Source organism: Falco peregrinus, chromosome 6 (genome assembly GCF_023634155.1).
Source record: "Falco peregrinus isolate bFalPer1 chromosome 6, bFalPer1.pri, whole genome shotgun sequence".
Lineage (NCBI taxonomy): Eukaryota > Metazoa > Chordata > Aves > Falconiformes > Falconidae > Falco > Falco peregrinus.
The window spans coordinates 16457523-16475159 of NC_073726.1; the positions used below are offsets into that span (position 1 = coordinate 16457523).

A 17637-nucleotide genomic window follows, 5' to 3' on the forward strand; every position below is an offset into this window, starting at 1 on the left:
TCCTTCATGACACTAAGCACATCAGCCCCCTTTGACTTCAACATAAGAGCACAAGGCTCAGCAGTTCCCAGGGCTGGGCCCACTGAAGGTTTTTGCTTTCCTTTTGCATACACCTACTCTCTTTTCTTCACTTCTGTGGAGATTAGTCCATAAAATAAATGCAGAACTGAACATAAACTTCACTGAACTTACTGTTGTGGTAATGACGGTAGTTGGGTTTGGAATAACTCTGATGCTTAAAGTCAGCATCCCAGTTTTAATTGGGTGTGTAGTTTTGTCCCTGGCAGATAGTAAATTGTCGTCTGTTATATAGACGCGCAGTCTATAAATCCAGTTTGTGTCAAGTCCGCTCTCATAGTCAAACCTTGATGCAAGAATCAATCGAGATGTGTTGGAGCCAGCACTTGGTGAAAAGGTGAAATGATTGTTCACGTTGCCTGCAAAAAAACATTGAAATGCCCAAACGTTTACTTTAAACCCACATTAACGTAAATGAGTGGAACAAGCAAAAAGATCAGTTTCTGTTGACAATTTGCTATGGATCGCTGTACACCTGTACAGCGAAATGGTATCATTGTACCATCTACATGTACATGTACGCTTGTACCGTTGACAAGAATGGCTCCTCGATCTTCCTGGTACCAGATACAATAATTTAAAACAATATAGTCAAAAAAACATTAAGATATAGAATAAGGCCCTCTATGGAGACACAGCTGAGAGGAAGCTATGGAAAGACTTCAGAGCCTTAAGGCACACAAGAGGTCATCTGGATGACCTGCCCTTACAGCTTGAAGAGCACCCAGAAGCAGCAGCACTCGCCCAGGGTGAGGGCCCTATGCTGCTGCAGGGCTCATTCCACTTCTGGGCTATCCCTGGAGAGACCCCTTGGCCACATGGACACCTCCAGTGTCTTCAGAGGCCCCTCCAGCCCCTCTCCATGGGTCCTCTCTCCTGTCAAGAGGCAGAGGCCTTTGAACATGTCCCCCAGAAGAGAGCTAATGACTCGGAGACATTCATTGCCTCGAGGGCTTTGCCTGCCCTGGGGGGGCGGGGAGGGGGGGCATTGGTGATGCTGGCTCCCCAGCCCTCATTTTCAGTTGGGCTAGCTGGATAGCTGCCAGCAGCCTGGGCTGCAGGTGGGCTAGCCCCAGCTCTTAGGCTCTGGACAAACATACAAGAGATCAGAGACATGAAAATGCACCAAATGTGCTTTGGTTTTGCTCTTGTTGCCCCATAGAGCTCCAGAGTTGAAGTGCCCTTGAAGGCCATGTCTATCGTACAATCCAAACCAGTCCATGGCTGCTCTGTGGCTCAGAGGCCAGCTGCATGGCACAGCTAACATCTGCACAGTCAAAACTGGACCTGCAGGCAGACCTTGATTTACTAATACAGACACAGCCCTTGTATGGGTTCATGTGTAAATACCACTGCTGCAGAACTCTCCTGCAGCATTAAGGGGCTGCAATAGGACACAAGTTCTCTCTTTTTACTCTCTCAGAAGTCACCTCAGCAGCAAAAAAAAGGAATTGCCCTAAGAGAGTGCGCTCCCTTTTTTGTGACGCTCTCATCCCATACCATTACAGTTCTCCAAGTGGATGCAGCTGATCATTAAGTTCAAACATACATTCTTAAAATGGGCTTTTAATGCATACAGCATGGACCTAGGATGTGCAGGTTTGCTCAGTTGTTTTGAACTGTGTACCAGCATCTAAAGATGAGGTATGCAGAGTTACAGAACCCACCATCTTTTCTCAAGATTTATTCAGCTGTAATTGGAAGGGAAATTTGACCCTGCATATCATTCCAGCTCATTCTTCTGAAGTCCTTGTCAACTGTGTAATTAATTGCCAATTAATTAACATGGTAGGCAATCCAGTCTTGCAAGGGAATGGTTCTAGGTGGTAGCACCAGTAGGCAACTTGTGGAGATACAATTATTTTGCTAAGTAGCAAAGTAATGATGTGCAGAACTTGTGGATCACAATGAGTAGCACATAAACTGTGCTAGATTTTTATTTACAAATCAAAGTGAATCATCAGCATTCACTAATTTTTGCACTGCTCCCAGCTCATACACCATGACACAGTACCTTTGTTGATGAAGTAACGGAAAGACCTGGGATCAGAATCGCGATCTTGACATTCAATCCTGAAGCCATTAATATTGGTCCCAACAGCTAAGCTGACTGGAATTTGAAATGAATAGAATCTGGGTGAACAAATTGGTTCTTCATCATTTACTTCCAAAACATTGACAGTTACCTGAAAGAAAAGAGAATAGGAAGCTTAAGGCCCTCCACTGTGCTGAGCCAGGGTTTTATTAACTTCAGAAACTGTTTGGCTTTGCCCATTTTGCTCTTTTGATCAACAGCAGCTGAAGAGCAATGAACCTTCCTTCCAATCTAGTTTCTACCAGAAAATGTCTGTGATCATTTCACCTTCAATTCTTCTTGTGATCAGCACTCTTTTGGGAACAGGTTCCTTAATTTGAACCATCTTCCCAAACTGTGGAGTTTTCAAGCTGATGTGTCTGACTATTTGAATCACTTGAATTGTGTCATAGTTAGAATGAGAAATAATAATAGTAGCATGTATTCATTAAACTTCATTTCAAACCTCTCAAATTGCTCCACAGTCATTAGTTAGACTTCTTAGCATATTTAATAATAATTCAGTGCATGACCCATGGAAGAAAGGAAAACTCCTTATAGACTGCTCCCAGTGAGAGAGAAACGCTTGCAACGGCCTTCTGCATGACTGTGAGCACCCTGGGTAGCACCAGATGTGCTTAATGTCAGCTGGGATTAGCTGGCTGAGAGAAAAAGGTTGCCCTTCTCATAGCTCTTTCCTGTAATGTCTGGTGGTCTTTAACAGGCAACAGATAAACTTGTCATCATTAAAAGCTACTGATGCTGAATTTTCATTAATCATCACCTTGAAATATTATAGGTGATAAAGAGGTTTAATTACCTCCCACTTAGCATCTCTATGGGTGGTTCTTGGCTGGAAGAGAAAGCAAACCTAGCACTTGTACACCACCCCACCCCCCACCCCAACAAATGTTCAAATATCAAATGCAAGGCAGTCATGAGGGAGAAGACGTGAAAAGGAGTAAAAAGAAGTATGTGAAGGATACCAGGATTCTTCGAAATAATTGACTATAAAATACCTTTGTGGGTAAATCGTCTCTATTTTTTCTTCTGAATAAAATGGGTCTGGGCAGCAAACTTGAGCACAACCCTGCTGTTTAACGTTATCATGGTCCTCAGACATGCTCTTGGCTCCTGCCAGATAGCATCATCAGGGAAAAAACTAGACCACGGTCAGGGGAAGGCACGTGTAAGGGTCCATCTCCAGTAAGCCGTGTGGACACAGCTGTACTGGGCTGGGCCCTCTGACATTATCCCGAGAGGCTGTCCAAGCCCTCATCCCATCCCCAAGGTATGCAGCACATCCTCTCTGTCCAACCTCATGAAAACACAACTGGTGGGCTGCAAAATGATTCTCACATTACTTTGGGCACTTTGCAGTGAAAAAACATCACATACAAAATGAAAAATGTATTTGAGAGCCAAGGGGCAGTATACGGGCTCCAAAAAGGGCTTAGTACTAAGCATGACTACAATAAGGTTGTGCTACCTGGCCTCAAGACCCTGTCATTTTTCTATTTTCTGGTACATATGTAGCCATAAAGAATATTTTAAATGGTCTAGAGCACAGAAAACAATTTCACTGCCCAGATGAAATAGAAAAAATAAAGACTGAGAAACAAAAACCAGAGTTAAAAATATAAAAATATTACTTTAATCCTTTCTGAAAGAAATAAAAAAGACTGAGTGAACACCACCTCTTTCATCTGACTAATACACTGCTCTGTGCAGAGGTGGACTTGCCTTTTACTGACCAAAGTGCTTTGCCCAGTATCTCACCATTCTTGCCAGGCAGAAGAGAGAAAAATGTAGATAAAGTGGGAGAAGTAGAGTGGATTTACTCACAGATGCTGTTGCAGTCTTCTCTTGGTCTGAGGCCTGGACTGTGAGGATGTGTTTCTGAGTTGATTCATAGTCTAATCTAGCTAAAAGCTTCACATCTCCTTTGGTTGGGCTGATCCAGAAGATATTTGTGTAATCCCTGGTGCCTTCTCCAGATATAATGGAATAAGTGATGACACTGGGTGGCCTGTCCTTGTCTCTGGCATTCACTCTTCCAATGCTGGATCCAACTGAGAGACAGAAAATCCATATTTCATTAACATTTTAAGGAAAACGAAGTACAGAGTATGTGTTCCAACAGAGTATGTGTCCAGAGTATGTATGTATGGAAGAGCATGTTCACTCTTCCAATGCTGGATCCAACTGAAAGACAAAAAATCCAGAATTCATTAACATTTTAAGGAAAAGGAAGTACAGAGCATGTGTTCCAACTAAAACTTGATAAAACTGAACTAAAGATTTGTTTTAGAGTTTTTCACCTCAAAAAACAAAAGCAAAGGTGTGAGCAATACCAGTTCACCATGCTGTTGTATGGCTCCCCCATGTTTGGGCTTGCCCACTATAGCAATAAATACCAAAACACAAGTAGCCTACAGCAAACCACAATAGAAGTGCTCTGGTGGTGAGGACCACCCCAAGCCCTGCACCAACATGCACAAACTCCCACCTTGTGGCAGCCTGAGCGCTGGCTTGGTTGAAGGAACAAGGCTCTTTGTCTGCTCTGAAAAGTAATTGCTGCTGTTCCTTCCCAGGTGTTTGTTTTCAAAACAACAATTCAGAGCATGATCCATGGAAGTTTTGAATTACCTTCATGCCGAGCATTTATGAAGCAAACTACAAATGGCAGTGCTGTCACTGTAAGAACAAAGATGGAACTGTGCACACCTATCTCTTGATTCAATGCTAAGTGGATCCACATGAACTGGGGATATACAGGATGAATATTCCACATGCACGGAGTAAGACAGAAGGAGGGTGTAAATGAAATGAAAGGTTGGGGTTTTTTTGTTGGTTTTTTTTATTTCCTGACCCCATGAACTGCAGCAAACTTGGCTCCTGTTTGGTACAGCAATAGCAAGCACCCTATTAATGTCAACTCAACCCAAAACAAAAGGCAGTCGAGTCAGAAAAAACATGTTATTTCTCTTGATAGTCTCAGTATCCAGAAAAGTTCTGTGGCTGACACAGAGAGATTTACAGACACATCCATGTCACAGATGGGTTTGAAGTGTTATATTATGAAGAAACATGTCAGTGGCATGCGGAGACACATGCAGGATAGGAAATGCTACAAAATTCACCACATCATGCCCACTGAGAAACAATGAAGAAAGCCAAGCTGCATCCATGCACCATAGAAATAAAAGCTGGGCAAGAACAGGCTGCTGAGCAATGCGAGATGCTGGTATAAACACCTGAAGGTGTCCTGTGACTGCTGGGTGGCTGTCCTGTGCCTCCTCATACCCCCTTAGCCTTCCTTTCCTGACAGTTTGGCTCCTGCAGAAGCCAGGGCTGCCAGGGTTTCTCTGCCAGGCAGAACCCCCTGGAAGCCAGACCCCCTACTCCAGTCTCCCCCGTCTCTCCAGCTCCCTCCCAGGCCATGCCTCCCCACACCAGCTGCAGCTTTGCCATACTCAGCAGTGCCTGATGTCAGCTTCTCTACAGAGCAGGCAGGAGTGATTTTTGCAGACCTGTGGGCCTTGGCAAGATCCTCCTGACCAAAAAAGGAAGAAAACAGATTGATGAGTGTGAGGGCTGGAAACATGGGCTTGGTCCTTTGACCATGGCAAGGGAGAGGAGGTTGTGGGCAGGATGGCAGGGCTACTTGAAGCATTTCCTCCCCACCACCCCCTGCCTCCTGGCTTAGGCAAATGGACACAGAAACACTATAGAGCCCACAGGTCTGCTGACCATAGCCACAGCTGCCTTCACATGTGCTTTAAGCCTGCCCTGACCATAATAATTTGATGAATTCAAGCAGATACTAGATTAGCTGGCTGCTAAACCTCTTGGAGTTCCATGGGCAGCTTCACCATGTCTCACTGAGATGCAGTGGTGCATTTGGACATTCTCCTTGGTCATGTGGCCATTGGGGCAGGTCTGTGAGTAACAGCAGCCTGGGGCAGTGTTGGGTGTGTTGGGGGACAGGGCTGCCACTCAAAGGGGCCCAGCATGCTGGAGCTACTGGCCAACAGGACTCATGGAGCTCAGCACAGGCAAACGCAAAGTCCTGCATCTGGGCCAGAACAAGCCCATTCATCAGTGCAGGCTGAGACGGACTGAGCAGGCAGCAGCTCGGCAGGGCTGGGCCCCAGGCCCTGGGGGACAGGTTCTACATGCCCCACCAGGGCACCCTTGGGGAAATGGGGACTCCATCCTGGGTTGCATTAACAAGTATGTTACCAGCACATGCTGGGAAATGACTAATCCACTCTGCTCACCCCTCATAAAGCTACCTGTGACCAGTTTGGGGGCCCAGGTATGAGAGATATGTTAAAAAAACTGGAGAAAGGCTGGGGAGGGTTGAGCAGAGGATGCAGGAGGAGAAGCTGGTGGGGCTGGGTTTCTTCAGGCTGCAGAAGGGAAGGCAAAAGGGGGATTTAATTGCTGTGCTTCACTACCTAAGCACAAGAATACAGAAAACCAAGATACACTCTTCTCAGAAGGAGACAGTGAAAGGACAATAGAGAACAGACACAAGCCACAACATAGGAAATTATAGCTGGGTACAAGGTAAAACTATCTGGGATTAAGATTGCTTAGATGGAACAGGGGCTCAGAGAGGTTGTGGAGTCGCCATCCTTGGAAATTTTCAAAACACAACTGGATGAGGCCCCAAGCAAGCTGGTCTAGCTTTGAAATTAGCCTCTCTTTGAGCACAAGTTGGACTTGAGACCCCCAGAGATCCCTTACGCCTTAATATTTTTTATGACCCTAGGAAGTTCAGAATGAGGGTCAAGATTTATCCAGCATATATCTAACGTACCTCTCAATTTTTCTTCAGCAAAGAGAATAAAGCCAGTAAGTGAGGTCCTGGGGCAGAAGGCCTGTGTTTGGTACCTCGGGTCATGTGAGGGAGAGACTGAAAGCTAGGGAAAATGCCATTCCTGTGCTAACTCCTCTGTGCACCGAGCAGCACAGCACAGAGCTGGCTGGTGGTCACACCTGGCACACAAGGATTACCAAGGAGGCAAGGTGCTATGTCATTCCTCTGCAAACACATGAGATGCAGGACTCAGCAGGGGACAGGAAGGGTGCTGAGGTGAGAGTCAAGCATGTGAATACTTTCAACAAATGCAGTTTTAAGGCCATGTTTGCAGCTGCTGGTCCTGGGCTGTTGCAGTAGTGGGAGGGACCCTGGCTCCAGGCAGAAGATGCTGCTCTGACTGCCATCTGGCTGAGCACAGACTCCCCATCTGAGCATTCCTATCCCACCCCATCTTCACAGCACCCAGTGCACCCAAGGTGAGCTGGGTCTAAGGGGACAGGGTGCTGGCCATCCTGTACCACGCCTGGGCCAAGGAAGTCCTCACTCATTTGTGTCAGTCTATAATGGTGTCTTTGCACCACTGCAGTCCCTCCAAAAGGTTAATTTAGCAAGAACAGAAAGACGGTCTAAAACAAGGCAGCTGAGTTCAGTTCCTGGCTCTGTCACAGATTTCTTGTGCAATTGCTGAATTTGTCTGTGTCTCAGCTTCCATCTGTACAATTGGAGTTGTTGCCAGTTTTGTCTATTTAAGGGTAGTAGGTGGCTGTATAGAGAGACCCTGGTTGAACTGGAACTTCCAGACATTCTCCTCATTCAAATATATGAAAATCCATTTAGAGCAAAAAGGTAACTACCAACATGACAACACTATTTCTATCATGCCAGTGCTACTTACTGTACCTTTAGTAGTTTCTGGAACATTAAATACATATGATAAATTACTGAAGACAGGAAAAAATTCATTCACTGGCTTTATCCTGATGTAAATGTAGATGATATCTGGAAATATAACAGAAGATTAAATCATAGTTAAGTATGGCTGTGAAATTTTCTCATGCATATATTCAAAATACATATGGTATTCCTCTCTCCATGCTGTTACAGCACAGGAAAATATCAAAGGAAGTGTAAAAGGGATACTTGCTTGAGTAGGTAGGACAGGCAATATCTTGCACTCTGACAGTCAAACAATAAACTTCAACTCCTATATTAGCTGGGCTTTCTAAATCAATACTTTCAGTCATCTAAATTAAAAAGAAACACAATTGTATTTACACTTCCTTATATAAAGTCACTATACACATGATGGCAATTACTTTTTTCAGCTTCCTGTGTGATCTACCCCTTGGATATATAGAATTGCTCTATAGGAGTAATATAGGCTATTAATCAATTACAGGATTGAATTACATATTCACACTCTGGTGTTTCTTGGAAATTCAAAACTCTTTCCTTCTGCCAACACAATTTCTTCCCCTTAAGTGCAAGAAGTTTTATCATTTGGACCATAAAGTCTTGTCCTTTTACCTAGTTAGTTCAAAGCTCATGTAATGAGCTGGCTATTTACTCTGCCCTTTGTGGGCTCAACAAGAATCTGCTATTGCTAAATAGTAATAGTTACTCCTTGAGCTCATGCCTGCAGACATGTATTAAAGGTACTGGGTTCAGCCACAAGTGTTTATCCAGGAACCAAGTTGTTACTAAGTGGTGGCTCACACAGATTTAAATCCTAATCTCCTGAACTCTCTATCCTTCTGTAGAAGCCTCATAAACTTTGGGGCAGCAGGACTAAAGCATAGGCATCCACTGTTGATCATCTACAGGGAAATTCCTGGAGGAACAGGACACTTCAGATAGCCTGTTACATTATACACACATGGTGATTGAAGGGCTAACAACAATCATATCCTGTACAGCAATGAAATTGGCAGATGAAGCAGCTATGGGCAGTGCTCATTGACACATATACCTCTGATCAAACATTAAAGCAAGCCATAAAAATAATTTTACTTCCCTTGTAGCCCTATTGTCTTTTAGACAGAATGCCTATTTTTTGTTATGTTTCCCTTTTTCTGTAGTTGCCCACAGTTCTTTTCAAAGCAAAGAATCAACCACTATTGCACATGTCCAGCAACTGGTGGGGGTTCTGGCCCATGCAAATATGCCTGCGGCTACTAGTATAAGGAACCCATAGTTTAACAATCAGAATCACACAAGTTCAAATCCCACCACACTTTTGTGAAAATTTAGCAATCAAAGTTGTTTTACAATTCTGACCAACGAAGCTGAGAAGTAGTTACTGTGTGTGGGATTTCTCAAGTATTTCAATTGTTGGTGCTGAATAGCAAGGACCTTCCACAGTCTGGCATGAATAAATGGGTATGAAATAGCATCAGATTTCTCTGTTTATCTATATCAAAGCTGGTACTTCTCACTCCCTAAAAAAGGGTATTTTTTTTCAATCACATCTAGCACATTTATTTAAAACTGGAGAAAACAGTTCTCTGTTCATCGAATTCTGTACAATCCATAGAAAGCATCCTATCAAAGGCTATGTAGTTCACATCCAGTCAAAACAGTCATTATCACATCATACCCACTGTGACATGAACTACAGTAATTCTTCGTTTGTCTTGTACAGACAATGAATTCAAAGAACTTACAATATTTCATAAGTTGACTTATGACACGGGACAATCTAACATAAAGCCACAGATGACTGACCACAAGTCTTCCAGACACAGTAGATTCCAGAGCGAAGTTATTGCTTCCAAAACCAGATAATCCAGTGAATTTAAATTGATTGTTTGATGGATCAACATCAATATCTTTACAGTAATTTCTAAGATCAAGAAGAAATGTCCCAGCAGTCATATTTTCATTTGCCTCTTTCCTGTTTAAAACAAACACATTTCCCATCAGAGCAACTTATATTTCTCCTCTTGAACTTTTCACATATCACATGCCAAAACATTGACTTCCATTTATTTACTAAGTGAAATCCTAGAACTAAACAGGCAATAGTTGATGAAGCAACACAGAATCTGATCCATAAGCCGTGGTGGACAACAGCCCTGTACAATGGGCAGGGCAGAAATATTTAACTAGATCTGAACCATAAACCTGAAACTCAGCTAAACTTCAGAAGCTGCCACAAGAACTTAATGTTCAAGATTAGCTTAGTTAACAGCTAGTATTTTTTTTAAATATCTTTACAACACTCATTTCTTCAGTATGTTATGAAGTCCTCCTGCTAAGAAGCTCATTCTTTTCCCCTTAACTAATAGCTGGACCATTCTGCTGTTTTGTGAAACTAGCATTTCTGGCCCTGCTGTTGATAGTGACGGTCCCTGTGATGCACGTGATGGAACTAGGGGCAGAGGGTGTCAATTATATTTTTTTAAATCAAGAGAATTAAATAAATTAAAAAAGAAGAACCAGCTGAAATACCACTAAGCCCTGATTTTGTTCCCTTGTGCAATCTCTGTAAGACTAGTTCTTTATTTGATCACATTTTTTCCCTGAAGATTTTTGCCTCCTTCAGATCAAAATTTAAGCTCACTAGATAACAAACAGACTGTTGTGTTATTGTCATGGATGTTGTAACTAAGCAGCACCCTGAAGAATTGGATTCAATTCCTGCTAGTATGTAAAAGTATGTGATTTAAGTGCAAGACATTTCTCTTAGATAGCGTGCAAGCAATTTAAACAGATACTAACTGGGAAATCCTCATTGCATAAGTTCGTGGCCCAAGATGCTGGGGTTTTATCTACAGGACCATAAACTACCATAAGTACACCTGAAGAACTGCACTATGCAATGTGGTGTACCTTGAAAGCTCACAGCTCAGGCACATCAAACACTTCAGGTGGACAATTTTTACTTCGGTCTTTCTATGACACTCTTCATCTGTAAAACGGAGTTAATGTTATGCCCTCATCTGCAAATATAAACTACTCAATCATCACAAAGGTCTCAGAACATTCATAGCCATAGCAAAGTCCATGACTAAGTTACTGTGTGCAGAGGACACTTATAAGAAGAGGTGATCTGAACTCTGAAGACCTTACAGATTGCATTAGACAAAACCATGCAGGTCACCAGAGAGAAATTCAGAAGAGAAGATCAGGAAGTTTAAAATAAAATTCCAGAACTGACTGGCAAGCTTTCCTTGTTGAATAATTCCCCACGGTTTAACATAAAGTAAGAAAGGAGGAGCCTGGACCTGTATAGGTCAGAAAAGTGACTCTATAACACATCCTAAGGGTTTAGATATCTGAAAGAAACAGAAATAAATAAGCTGACTATACACAGATATTTTTAGTCCAAATTTCCAGTTTGAATATGTCAGGAAATTGAGTTTCATGCCCTAAGACACTTAGAGTGAACACCAGACTTTAAAATCTGATGATAAATGTCCATTCAAACCTCTTGCTGTAAGTCTGGGGACCCTAACTGATGTGCCCTAGACAGCACACTGGTCTGGGGCAACAAGGCAGCACTAAGGCAATGAAAAGCCTCAATACCTGAAGGTAGAAGGATTGCATTCTGGTGGGTTGTCATTGATATCCTCAATAATGACTGTGATTTCAATTTCACTGGTGTGACCACTGCTGGGACTGTCCTCCACCCGGACTATCAATGAGATGTTAGGATGGAGCCGCAGAGGAATGGCATCTCGGTTGATTCTCCCAGTCACCTGCAGTGTTCCTGTTGCTGGGCAAAAAGCAGCCAGAAGTTAGATGTTCTCCAAGAGGGAAAATAACAAACACTCATGCTGTACCTGCAAGAGGACAAGGTAGCTCGGCAGGCAGGTAGCAGAATAAAAAGTCTTCTATTCTGTGCAAATCATGGCTAGTTCAGTCATTTTTTAAAATGATACAAAATGGCTCTGAAAGGTCTGTGTAAGACTTCACGGATAGATACCCATTGCTCAAAAATATGCCATAGGTGGCCTCAGCAGAGGGCTTGGAAAGCAGTTAGATCTCCCTTATGTTCTCAAAGAGCTAGCGCAAATCAGAGTTGAGTGCACTCAGAGCATCAAGGAGAATGAGCTGCTAATGCCTGTGCTGTCGTTGCTCTCCAAGCTAGTAAGGCCGCTTCACTTTCTACTGTTCAAGCATCCTTCAGCACCTCTAAATCTACTCACACATCAACAGAGCAGCTCTTAGCTGTGACAGATTCCACCAAGTACTCTGGTCAGTCATTCACTTCACATATTTTTTTTTCACTTCTGCTAGCCTCTGTTCAAAAAGAGATTTTAATGGCACAGCACAATACTATTCCCAGAGCACAAAGGAGGTAAAGGAACAGTGTGTATGTCCTCTGCCTTTTGGACTGTAATTGAGGGAGAGGGTGGCAATACATGGCCAAAGGGCATAGGGAATCCAAAGCATTTAAGGGTCATCCTGATCCCCCACAGCACTGTGTTGTGTGGAATCTCTTACAGCTGTGATAAGCAGTTCTAAAGCAACAGCAGATAAGGAGCAAAGCAGTCACTGAATGTCAGCCCTGGAGCAGAAACCTCAGGGCACTAGTGTATGCACCCCCAGAGAGCATGAGGAGACAGGACCAGCATGAGAAAGAGGACTCTTTTGGATGGCCTTGCCTGAGGAGGATCATGAATCAAACAATGAAGCTGAGGTGCAGATTTGCTGTGCATCTCAATGCTGGAGCAGATTTCAGGCAGGACAGAGGACATTATGCTTTATGTGCAGCTGTTGCAAGAGCCCCAGAAGGGTCATTGCAGTCCTCGGAGATTAAAAAGAAGACAGCTAATCTTACTACCACTGAAGGGACCTTCACCCTCCAGGCACAAATCAATATTTGTCAAGAAGTCACCTTTGGTCTACTTTCTTCAAGATGTCTTACTGAATCTTGGTCAGCTGACCAAAGAATTTGACCCTAATAATGTATTGAGCATTTCTTATTTCTAGGGGCAGCCACAAAATAAAGTAAGTAAAATTAAAACCAAGGCAAAAATGTTTTCTCCAAAGTAGCCACCCTCTTTTTTTGGGTGCCAGAATGCACATTTTTGTTTGTCTTACATGGATTTATGGAGAAATATCTGTCAGAAGACTGGATGCTGTAGAAAAGTCTGCTGGGAGAGTCTTCATCATCAGGATCTTTAGCTGTTATATTGGCAACAACAGTACCTGGGCTTTGCTCCTCTGGAATCCTGTAGATTCTTTGTTTTCTACAAGATAAAATAAAAATCAGCAAAGCGCACATCTGTGTTTGCAAGGGCAACTGATTACAGACTTAGCTGAGCAGCCAATTGTAGCAGCAGAGCCATAGCCATGCTTGGCTCAGAGAAGGCTATTTGCAAGTCAGGGTAAATGTCCCAGTCACTGGTTCTGCCAGCTGGACGTGTAGCAATAGCTGAACCAGTATGTGGTCATAAAGGATGACATAGCCACACAAATAAGTGTCCTTCCCCTGAAACTTTTTCACAGAAAACCCAATTTGACTTTCACGGAACCATGGAAGTTGAAGATGGAAGAGGCTGTTAAGTCATTCAGTCCATCTCCCTACAGAGCCACCAGCTTGTAAAGCCACTTGCTTTACTTCCTTCATTTTGCAAGAGGAAAACAAAACCAGATGCAGTAATGTAATTAATTATCTTTTGGAATGAATTCTGGAGGCCTTTTGGGGACAACAGTATTACTAAAAATCTGAGTTGCCCCTGCAGTAGGTGGAGGCAGGGAGGAGCACTTCTGTGGGTGCCCAACAGATGAACATGTTCCAAACTCCCAGCAACATCTGTCTGTCTGATTCATTTTACATACAGAAAATGGTTCTTTACTGCTGTTTGGTATGTCACTGCTTCCAAATTTCCCATGACTTAAGTGAATTTTCTATCTCAGATAGAGTCTGGCAGGCAGTTGTGCAGGATTGTTTACAATGGTTGCAGTTGCATGTTCACATGGGTACTCAGGTATGCAATTATGGTACTTAATGTATAAGCAAACCACATGCAAAAGCAGGCATGGGCAAGCACAGTAATTGTGCAAGGATTTTATGAAGGCTGAAACACATACAAACATCTGCTTCAGGAAATCAAAGGGACTTCAAGGTGCTCAAGAGTTCAGAAAAGCATTAGGAGTATGTTTCAAAATTGACTCCTTTTTGCACGTTTTAAACTTCCTATGCCACCACTAAGCTAATGGCCTAGTCTATAGTTCCCATTATAGGAAAGCATGAGCCCTCCATTGTCCTCTGAAAACCAACATCACAGGGCACTTAGCAATTGGAGCAGAGAACTGCAGAGACAGAAGATCCCATGGCTCTGGGTCTTCACTTGCAATTTTAAAAATGGTTAAGAAAACACAGTATCTTCAACTGCTTTTTCAGATCCTACGAAAAGAGGCAAACATACAGGAGGGAAATCACATAGGGTTTTCCCAGTAAATATACCTAACTTACAGCCAGAAGTAAACAAGGAGTTTGTGAAAGCTGTGGAAACAGTGTATTTATTTTTTTTTACTAAGTTTCTATCTCACTTCACTCTTGGCATTGTATCTCTTCCTTGTTCCCCTGTTGCTTTTGGAGTCACTCAGAAACAAAACAAATAGCAACAGATCTCCTTCACTGCTACCAAAAATGCCACCCCAGAATGACTCTCTGATCACTGGGGAATACGGGAGGGACAGATCTAACTGGTTTTGGCTTGAAGTACAGAACTCCCTATGCCCACAGGGACCACAACTCTGTCCTCTCCGTGGACAGTAAACTCACCACAGCTCCACCTTCACAGCCTTACCAGCCCTCCTGCACCCTGCATGGGCCATTGTCCTGTCCCCACCAGATCTTTTGGGCCAAAGCTGGACTTTATTGAATACAACCCCATAGCACTAAGTACTAGTACAGCTGGGAAGGAGTTGGGGGCCACTTCCTACGCAGCTATGTCTGGGCTGTGCCCTGTTGTCCATCTGTCTGCCACCTGTCAGTGGCTTTTTACAGGATGGTTCAAGCAGACATTTTAAACAGTGCAAAGTAGTTGCAAAGGAAGCATGTGTTTGCTTTCTTGTCTTCTCTTTGTTTTCCTGACTCCACAAGTCTTCATTGATTTTAACAGCCAGAAATTCAAAAGGCTGAATGCCAATGTAGTGTTGTGAACACCAAAACCAGATGTGCTTGCATATACTATGGGAACAGTTAAAAAGACCCTTTGAAACTCTGTTCTTGACAGCTTTGATCAGGAGAAAATAAAGAAGGTTTGCTAACTCATCAAGTTTCCCCAGCTCCCATCCCAGCACTAATTATTATAGCATCAGAAAGTACACAGCCCCAGCATGCAGCACACATTTTAGCAGGGGAGAGGCCATACATGTGCATACTGAGGACAGATCATGAACTGTAACTTGAAGTTCTTTACAAACTGAGCTTCTCTTTTTGGTCTGTAGTGTCAATCTAAAAGGGAGAAGATTCAAATACCAGGACTTATTTGTGCCATATGATAACTGAATCTTGGACCTTAGGTGTTATGGATGCTCAAGTCACTGCAACTTTCATTAATTCAAACAAGTAGATAAATGTTTGAAAGAGTTCCTTTAGCATTCCAGACGTAAGGATAAATACATAGAAATAGCAACATTTGGAGGAAATAATCAGTCTAGAACACAATGTGCAAATGTTGACACTGGGAGAAGGATTCTTCCTGCTTGTAGTAGTACAGAAACGTGGAGAAAGCTGTTAACCTTATTGATTATTGCAGACATGAGGTTAAAGTATTAATTAAGTAACAACAACAAAAACGATCCATCTCTGTTTCTAACACTTTATTCTTCTGTTTCTTCAGATTCTCCACCACTTTACCTAGCAAGGTCCAGATCCTTGGCCTCAGCCCAGGAACCATGCATTGTTCTGCCTCCACAAAACACCCAGAAGATTGCTCCAAACAAGTGGCTGAAAACCTCTTGGCATGACCCAGGTGCTACACTGTCTTCTCCTCTGCATAGATGGCAGGAGAGCAGACATGATAAATATTCTCAGCAGGAACCTTATAGAGACTCAGGATCAGAAGACATAAAGAAAGTGTCTTGAATCCCTTCAGAGCCTCATGCAAGTGACAGAGATAAATCATCAGAATTGGATCGACTGTAATAACTGTCAGGCTCCTGCTTCAGAAACAATCACCCATCATGCTTTTCACAACAGCCTGCTGGTGTATATTCTGTAATCATGTATATTCTTTCCCTTTTTTCCAAATTTTCAACAATATTCCTGATTCCAACTAAAACCCCATTAATCTTCAAAATCTATTTCTGTGTATTATGACACAATTCCCTGCTTATGACACAGAAAGAGACAACGGTGTTTCAAAGATCACCAGAATCGTTTACAAGTGTGTCTGGGAAGAAGAGGAAGGCAGATCAAAAGTGAGACCTTTTTATGTCTAGACATTTCTGCATGAATAAACACTATTATGGTGAAATGCACATCTGCATGAGAGGTAAATTCTATATGATTGTATTCACACAGGGTAACATTCATCTCTTTGTCTGAACTTGTCCAAAGGTCTTTGCATAGCTTTAACCTCTCTAAATGCTAACAAATACAACAAGCTTGTTTGGCTGTTCTTAGTATGAAGGCAGAGCCTGGAAAACTTGAAACTATTAAGAATATAAAAAAGAATAAAAGAGGGAAATGAGGGCAAAGCTTTCCAGTACAAGAACAGGAATCATAACAAAATTAAAATACTGTTTTCAGTAGTATTTTGTTGTTATATTTACTTGCCCTTATGTTGGTGCCAAAGCAGTAAACTGGGAAAACATCTACGTTTCAAGTACAATGGAAGTTTTTCACTCACGTGGTAAAATAAGGTCTTTCATCATTGATATTAATTATATTTATGTTCACTGTTTTAGTCGTGTTGAGTCCATCTGGATCTGTTGCTGTTATATTTAAAAGGTAACTGTTAAATAAGAAAACAAAACACAAATCATGCTGTGGCTATACAGGAAAACATTTCTCTGCCTACTGTAAGCTAACAGACCACATGAATAAAATACACTCTCACCAATGTGGATCTTTCTCATAATCAAATTCTTTTGTGGAAAAAATGGCTCCACTTTCCAAGACCAAGAATGGCACTGATGCAGGGAGCAGTGAATACTGAAATGAAGAAAGCAAGGAGTTAGTCTTTGTAACTTTAAATATCCCTCCATTCACTCTTTGCCTTGTAGAACAGGCCAAGTTATAGTACAGCATTTGCCTCAAACTTTGTGTAATGAAACATGCTGACATACAGATGCCAGCACAAGCCCTGATCATCTGAGCTGAAGCAGCTCAGACTTGGTTGTAAGTGCTTTGCCTGTCAGCGAGCGGAGAGTCAGCCACTGAGCTGCATTAAAGCCCACGCTATACCTCTGTGAGCTCCAGGTCTGCAATGAGAATTTAACATAAAGGCCAGCCAGCAGAGCCACAGCGCCATAGGCAAAAATCAGCTTTATGGTGTCAGCAGAGTACATCCATAAAGAAGAGAGAGAAGAATCAGTGAGGCTGGATTTGGGGGACATAAGAGCTATGGAGGAGGCAATGAAGTTTGCGGGTCCGGATGATGGGAGAGGGCAAGAAGGAGAGAGTGGACTTTCACAGAGTACATGAGGGTTGTGAGAGTGAAGCATGTTCACAACAGCCCAGTGTTAACAC

At 42.7% G+C, this 17637-nt stretch overlaps 1 protein-coding gene across 1 annotated transcript in view; it reads right to left on the reverse strand.

The window, feature by feature from the left end:
• Positions 1–17637, reverse strand: part of CDHR3 (cadherin related family member 3) — a 66434-nt gene that overhangs the window by 10609 nt on the left and 38188 nt on the right. The window contains exons 5-15 of the mRNA XM_027795378.2: positions 17006–17100; positions 16796–16900; positions 15802–15936; positions 13032–13180; positions 11511–11700; positions 9708–9876; positions 8128–8227; positions 7884–7982; positions 3998–4224; positions 2093–2264; positions 193–437 (exon numbers count right to left, since the gene is read on the reverse strand). Of these exons, the coding sequence (XP_027651179.2) occupies positions 193–437; positions 2093–2264; positions 3998–4224; positions 7884–7982; positions 8128–8227; positions 9708–9876; positions 11511–11700; positions 13032–13180; positions 15802–15936; positions 16796–16900; positions 17006–17100 (1686 nt within the window). The remainder of the gene's footprint in view (positions 1–192; positions 438–2092; positions 2265–3997; positions 4225–7883; positions 7983–8127; positions 8228–9707; positions 9877–11510; positions 11701–13031; positions 13181–15801; positions 15937–16795; positions 16901–17005; positions 17101–17637) is intronic.